General features: G+C 38.4%; 1 protein-coding gene across 1 annotated transcript; it reads right to left on the reverse strand.

Moving 5' to 3' along the window:
- Positions 1-1,201: 1,201 nt before the first annotated feature.
- On the reverse strand, positions 1,202-5,980 carry LOC109474279 (alpha-N-acetylgalactosaminide alpha-2,6-sialyltransferase 2-like). Its single transcript, XM_019774555.1, has 8 exons — positions 5,896-5,980; positions 5,438-5,576; positions 4,735-4,900; positions 3,862-4,030; positions 3,274-3,412; positions 2,744-2,847; positions 2,312-2,395; positions 1,202-1,490 (listed from the first exon to the last, which is right to left on the reverse strand). The coding sequence occupies exons 1-8, from the start codon at positions 5,955-5,957 to the stop codon at positions 1,211-1,213; spliced, it is 1,143 nt and encodes a 380-aa protein (XP_019630114.1). The 5' UTR covers positions 5,958-5,980; the 3' UTR covers positions 1,202-1,210.
- Between the last annotated feature and the right edge of the window lie 1,834 nt (positions 5,981-7,814).

The following is a 7,814-nucleotide window of genomic DNA, read 5'->3' on the forward strand; positions in this document are numbered from 1 at the left end:
TGTTTGTCTGCTACGGCATTATTGTTTGTCTGCTATCATTGTTGCTTTTCTGCGATCTTTAAGTCAAATCTAACGGTTTTATGAATGTAACGTTAGACAGTTGTATCTTGGCCAAATCTTGGATGACGTATGTATGAACTGTACCCCGCAAGATCTAATACGAGACGTTTCTAACGCATGGAATAAACAAACTTTCTGTATTGTGATATGTTATTTTATTTGTCAATTTATGAAGTCGTGTGATGATGTTTAGTTGTGTGTATGCACGTCTTTGTGTGATGTATGCATGTGTGTGTGTGTGTGTGGGGGGGTACTAGTGTGTGAGCGTTTGCGTGTATGTTACACAGTGAATGTTTCTCTAAATACAACCCTATTCCAAAACACTTATACTGTAAGCCATGTAAGGCTGCAATGGTATGTGTGTTGTATATCATAAATAAACCAGTTCATTCGTTCATTCATTCAAGTGAGGAAAGTCGTGTTAAGTGCCTCTCCCAAGGGCACAAGATCGTTGGCATGTCAGCACTCGAACCTGGGACCTGTTGATTCCGAGTCGAGCACTCTGCCCCTACGCCACATGACCCCACGAGTCCATTCGAACCGTGACACCCGATGCGGACCACTGTTTGCTTTTCAAGGATCACCTGACTTAAATTGGCCACATTAGCCGTTTGTTTTGGCGGGAAAACACGGTAGCCAGGGTGGACCGACGTAATGCTGTGTGTCTGGGACCACTCTTTGTCGGTTGTATAACAATGCATAGCAAGGACACAAAAACAAAACAAAACATTAAAGGATTTGCCAATTTTGTGATTTAGATAAGATTGAGGATGAGTTATCATTTCGTAGTCGATTGTACGTTATATAGTAATGAGAGAGATTCCCTGTATTCTTATATAATAGATAAGTTCCCCAGCTTTGGACATTTAAATGAATCAGAAAAATTCACATTTCTTATGAAACTTGACGAACCATGTATCATTAGTTCTATATGCTCGTATATCTATAACTGCGTCAAGAAGCGAGAAGAAGTTGAACATGTAAATAGTAGATCACATTAGTATGTATAGTTCAAGTGTTATTGCAGTATTCCCTTTTCCCTGTTTACACATGACCTGTACTTAGCTTGTTAAAATACAAACGTACAATAAAGGTCTTTCGTCTTTCATTTCATTTCATTTCATTTCATTATTTAGCGTTATATACTTACTTACTTCGTACTAGCATGCCCTTTTCCCCTATACAGATGTAAAACGCCAGCTTTGTCCAGCTTATCCCATAACTCTATCTCTAACTGATAATCATGGTTGGGCGGAAACTTGACCGCGTGTTTTTCTGGTTCGTAGTAGTGGTCGTTGTACAGCCCATGGTCCTCCGTGATGAAGCCATAGGCGTCCGTGACGTCACAGGTATGGAGGGCCGTCAGCAACATGGCGGCGCCCGTCGTGGGCCGGAACATGACCCCTCTCCGCCGGGTGGCATTAAACCAGCTACATCCGGCCAGGAGAATGGTAGGAACAGAACAAGGAAAACAAGAGCACGGTAAATAATTTCGTCAGGTTGGTAAACGAATGAATAGCAAAGAGAAATCTTATGAAGTCTGAACAATCTGCATTAGTCTGAAATACCGTGCTCTTTAATAGCAAAGTTCTTTGATCACAACCATTTATTTTTCACGAGCCAACGTTTCGACGATGACTGTCTGTCATCTTCATCAAGGCAATTCTAGCTTGGTTTACTGTGCACCATGCACCAAGTAACATCTAGCGTCAGTGCACAGTAAACCAGTCAGAATTGCCCTGATGAAGATGACAGACGGTCATCGAAACGTCGGCTCGTGAAAAAAATAAATAAAGGATCAAAGAACTTTGCTATTCAAGAGCACGATATTTCAGACTAATGCAGATTGTTAAGACTGACTTTATAAGATTTCTCTTTTCTAAAGGCAATTTTTTGTCCATCTTCAAAGTTACCACCCTTTCACCCATTTACACCAAAAATTCGATTCGAATTGTACATTCGATTGTTCTATAACAGTTCCATATCCAGAATTCGGTTCCAATTGTCGGTGCGAATGTTCTATGGATTTCTCTGTGTATGACATGCTATGACATGGTTTAACATCAGGTATATATATATGAAGTCATATATTATAATTTCAAGTTTCTAGTTTGATACCTCACTGGGAAACTTGTGCAAATAGGTGTTGACAACTTTTCAATGTGCATGCTTACAACACTAGTAAAAACACGATGCAGCCAGTCGACATTCCAGATTTAGAAAGATTATCATTTTTGCACCAGTGACCTACCAGAGCTTTAGGTACCGCATGAAATCAGGATGCGTCATTCTAAACTTCGTCTTGTCAGGTTTTTCTCCATACTGTGTAGGTGGTCTGGCGAGGGATACAGGCATGTTATAGAATATAAAATGTCAGGTTATTTCGTGTTAAATATTATTAAGTAAATCGTGAATGATAGACAAACAATGCAATAAAACAAATGTATCAATCATTTGTATCTACAACCTCAAAAAATGAGAAACGTAGGTCATAAGCTGAGTTGACTTATGATACAGCCAGGCCTGGATACAGCGTTGAAAAAAAACAATCAACTGAAATACGAGGAGGTGCACATTGGTATATCTCACACTGATAGGTCTATTTGTGGCTACCGCTCAACCAATCACAAGAACTGTGACAGTTCCACCAGATTTGCGATAGACGCTTCTTAATGTAACTTACTTTTTACCCTTGTCTCTTCCGGATTTTACCGGTTTCCAACTTATGGCGGCGTTGAAATACCGATGCTCTCTTACGTCGGCAATAACAGATACATAGATGGTGTCCTTTTCAAGAGATAAAGTCAAATTCATTTATTTTCTTGGTGACCCAACTTTGCGAAATATGTACATGTATTACTAGCGGAGATGTCTCATATACAGAAACTGTAATGGAAAAACAAAAACTAATTTTTGTTAGGATAAGCAAATGGCTAACATATGATGGTGATGATAATGAAAATAGAGATTTAAATGCAATATAAATCAATTATGGAAATGTTTAGTTTTAGATATAGTGTCTAGGCATTGATTATAGGTGATAGCAAATTCACTCATTTGAGTAAATATATGAATATGTGTGCACAGTACTACATTTGTTGTAGTACACAGTAGTGCTATTAATATTTAACGCAAGTACAATACAAAATGTTATATAAAGTAAATGTGAAAAGGTGTATCAAAGAAATGTTAACAGTGGTAAACCATTCCTACCTTGTTTTGCGGTGGTTGAATAAAACCGTATTTCCCATAATTCTTCTGGGCGTTCAACATGGTGTTGATGTTGTGGAAATAGAACGACGTTCTATTCCCGACATCCTCTTCGAAACCCCTCGTAATGGCGGCATTGACTCTAAAAATTAAAAGCGATCAGTGAGATAACAGCCTGGAATACAGTCTCTTATCTAGAGGAGTTGTGCAACTTTTGGTCCAACACAAAATAAAGTTCTCTCACCTAGAGTTTTGGACCAAAAGTTTTAACTTTAAACATGTAACTACCAACACAGATAAACTTTTATGATAGTATAAGAACTCCGTAAATAATTTCATCAGGTTGGTAAACGAATGAATAGCAAAGTTCTTTAATTTGATCACAATCATTTATTTCTTACGAGCCGACGTTTCGATGACCATCTGTCATGGTTTACTGTGCACTGGCGCTAGGTGTTACTTGGTGCACAGTAAACCAGTCAGAATTGCCCTGATGAAGATGACAGAGGGTCATCGAAATGTCGGCTCGTGAAAAAATAATAAAATGGTTGTGATCAAAGAACTTTGCTATTGAGTATAAGAACTTTTTACCTGAAGACGAAGTTGTGACCGTCGATCTCTTTCCCCATCTGTGATCCTCTCAGAATCCCACTGTTCCCCACCACAGCACACGTCATGCAGACGTCATGGTCAGCCGACCAATCAGGGAACAGGTACCGGTGAGCAGCGGTGTCGAAGTGCCTCAAGCTGTTCGTGATATCTGTACAATTGAAAAGTTTTTTTTGTTACTGTTTGAAGCCATGCTGACTGAATATTCGAAAGGTTTAATCGAAGATTTATACAGTTTACAGTTGCAGTTTATCAAGAAAATCATCACTGCAGAATGAGGTACAAGCTGAATTGCACTGATTTGTACACTTGTATGTGGAAGAACATCAACTTAGACATACACAAAACTCAAGCAACGCTATACAAAATTCCTAACTATGGGCGCAAAGTAACATCGCCCTATAACTAGTTTGTTTACGTGCACTTATTTCGATAGGGCAAAATATATATGATAAGGCCACACCATCTTCATTTGTTGGTTCTCGGATTAGCCTCTTGACTTTTTTCTGATTTGCAAAAAAAAAAAAAGATTCTGGTTGTGAATTAACTAAAATATGCTCATATTTTGCCCCCAACAGTTAACGAAAGTCCTTTCTTCCTAGTTGTTACAGTTATTCCATCTACCAATGCTAAGGTTTGATATAAAAGTTCAAAATTCATTATTTAAATATCAACCCAGCCTTTTGTGTTGACTTTATGGCTCCTATTGTAGCATTTGGAGCTATAATAGGATGCCTAGACCTGTTTTTATTTTATTTTTTCGCCCTGTCGTTTCATATTTTTTATGAAAAAAATCGAGAACCAACAAATCCGAGAATGGTCTTTAAGAATCTTCAATGTCATGTAATTTGATACCTTCGAAAGGGACACTTTTCCAACCGTAGCTCCTGTCGAACTGTTTGAGTCTGTTGTACTCCTCTGGGTTGATGTGTTCGTTCCACATCAGAACGGGAATGTCCGCGATAAACTTTAGCTCAGGGGGTAAGTTTTCTGGACTCCGTCTGAGGGCACTGGGGCATTTCTGTAGCGTATCGTAGAATACGTCGGTGAAGGTTAGAAATCCAGGTACTAAGATACGCCCAAAACTAGTTACTCAAGCAACTGGATATGGTCATTTAATTCATATAGATAGTCTTTCTGAAAGTGCTCGAAAAATTTATGTTATTTACTCAACCTTATATAAGAGGTAATAAACGTTTCCAGCTGTCATTCCTTTGGTTGATTATTAGTACTTCTGCTTACGTTTAGTTTTTGCGACACTTTTGTTCTCACTTTTATTCTTATTTATATAATTGTATTGGTTGTATCTGTTGTTAATTGTCAAGTGGGGCTGTTAAAATAAGTGCTTAACTTGAGCGTAGCCCCACTTTGTCCTTGTGTTGTTTCTTTAATTAAATAAATAAAATTAAAAAAAAAATACAAATATGGTTTTGGAAACGGGAAGACGTTTCGGGTAGTATATATATCAACTACGACTTTAATACAGATGTATGACCAAAAAGTTATTGGAAATAGGCCCGATTGTGTAATACTGCCGGCTAAGGGTCAGAGTACTTACCGATTTTGTGTAGGTGTCATCATGCAGAAACCATTCACTGCTTCTGCTGATGATGTTGTGTGTTGTTGTAGGTTTCGAATAAGGAGCTAGGGTAACGCTTTCCTTGAAATTCTGTCTCGGATATTGAAATGGTGCCTCTCTGAATTCGAAAGATGTATAAATGTGTGTAAATCAGGGCTTTGCAGTACTTGATAATTCTTATTTATTTTTTGTATAATAAATTAATTAAGTTACTCGTACTTGTAATTTTACAGAATTTGCAATTAAGTTGTTATATTAAATTACAGTGTACATTTTGTACTATAAAATCGCCCAATGAATTGAACATAAACTACATGTACAAATGTGGACACTTATATACATACAACTTTGATTGTTTGAAAGTTACAATCCAAACACGAGTTAATACAAGCATCCAGGGGTGGACTATCAACCCTTGGCTAATGACATTACCTTACCTCGCTCTTAGCGCGCTGGGTAGTCTCACGGAGGCAAATATCCACAGGCAAACAAACGACATCAACAGCGTACAGAGTACTAGCAGGTACTTCCACCTGGGCATGGTGACTGCACTGTGTCAGAAGATGGGGGGAGGGGGGATGGAATATATTAAGGTTGACGTTGTATGAGACGTTCTGTCGAAGTGCTAGTGCACAATACAGTGTATATATTTATTCATTTATTAATTCCGATTCACAGAATTCTGAGCCTGGCAACAGGAACGGAGACACATCCAAAAAAAAAACACATATAAAGTTAAAATATATATAGATTATTGAGAATTAAACAAAGTCAACGGTATACAAAGGAGAAAGAACAAATACTAATTAATACAACATAGAAAATATAAAAACGATTACAAATGAAACGATAGAATGTCACGGGCATATGTCGTATGTGTTGCGTTAGCCATTAAGTAACAAATAATTAATGGCTCTCGGCGGCAAATGTGCTGATTTTGACACATGCATTGGCGCACCAAATCCGTAGAGTGTTTATGGCATCATTTTTGTGTCAAAAATCTTTTCAAAAAAAGGTACCTTAAATTGAGGTAAATATTACGGTCTGCTATGCTGCCTTCAAAAGGGACGTTTTGAATGCACGACAGGGGCCTTACGTAGGGGCCTTTATCATACCTTGCAAATTCCGTGTCAAAAAATCGTTTTAAAAAAAGGTACCTTGAATAGAAACAACTAGCATGTCACACATGGAAGTCCGTGTCCGTGTGCCCCCTATCAACCAAAGCAAGCCACCCCTAACGTAAGCCTGTCCCCCCCTATTTCAAACATGGTTATGTACCACTTGAAAGCAAAGCATACTACCCCTAACGTACCACTTGAAAGCAAAGCATACTATTAGCATACCACCCCTGACGTAACATAGTTATGTACCACTTAAAACCAAAGCAAGACACCCCTAACGTAAGATGGTTATGTACCACTTGAAACCAAAGCAAGTCACCCCTAACGTAAGCCTGTCCCCCCTATTTCCAACATGGTTATGTCCCACTTGAAACCAAAGCAAGACACCCCTACACGATGGTCCAATTTGGGCCCAAATATTCCAACCTTTTTTCGCGCCAAATCATGTTCGATATGACGTCAATCGAACCGAATCATGTTCGATATGACGTCAATCGAACAGAACGTTCGTTCGATCCGGGGTCACCCGCGGTCATGTACAGTAAACCCGCGGCTTCAAGCCCGTTTTTACATGGGTACCGCCTAACAGTAAAAAATCCACCTTTTCACAAATATAAACCCATTTTGGAACAGTACATCTATGCCCTATTTTTAAGTGGCTATGTAGCATGTAACGAAGGTACTGCCGTTATCGTGTGTGACCTTGAAGGTCGTAATTATTGTTTACGGGGATATAAGTTACCCCCTGCACTTACTCACACGGACTGACATGCGTGCAAACAGTCAACCTCAACAAAAACAAATTCAATTTACCCCAAAAAGGTTTTAAATTGTAGCCAAGACAAAATCAAGATCTGTGTCGGACGGATTTTTTAAAGATGGCGGCATTCTGGAATTGTCGGTCTTGAAAGTTGAAAATCCACATTTTTTGCGAATTTTTCAAGCTTAGCAACACTTTAACTTTGAAATTAAGAAAACTGTCCGACACAAATCTTAATTTTGATATACTGTTCTCTAAAATGCAAAAATTTAGAATTTTCCTAGGAGATTTGGGGTCGGTTTAAATCAGTAGTTTGGTTATTTACGTCTATTGTACTAGAATTAGCATTCGACGCCTTGAGAGTGATTTCACAAACATTTACGCATTGTGATAAAAACAACAACCATTTGAGGTATATGCAGTGCTGATTTTATCATATTTGGACAAGAAAGTCCCCGAGAAACTGTTTACTATT

Source organism: Branchiostoma belcheri, unplaced genomic scaffold (genome assembly GCF_001625305.1).
Source record: "Branchiostoma belcheri isolate BF01 breed outbred unplaced genomic scaffold, Haploidv18h27 scaffold101, whole genome shotgun sequence".
NCBI lineage: Eukaryota > Metazoa > Chordata > Leptocardii > Amphioxiformes > Branchiostomatidae > Branchiostoma > Branchiostoma belcheri.

Excerpts from the sequence above, each read along its gene's own strand:
- LOC109474279 (XM_019774555.1), bottom strand. The coding sequence starts at position 5,957 with ATGTCGTTTGTTTGCCTGTGGATATTTGCCTCCGTGAGACTACCCAGC. Across the intron at positions 3,413-3,861 it reads GGTCACAACTTCGTCTTCAG|AGTCAATGCCGCCATTACGA; the intron begins GTAAAAAGTTCT and ends TTTAATTTTTAG. Across the intron at positions 1,491-2,311 it reads ATGCGGTACCTAAAGCTCTG|CTGGTTTAATGCCACCCGGC; the intron begins GTAGGTCACTGG and ends GGCCGGATGTAG.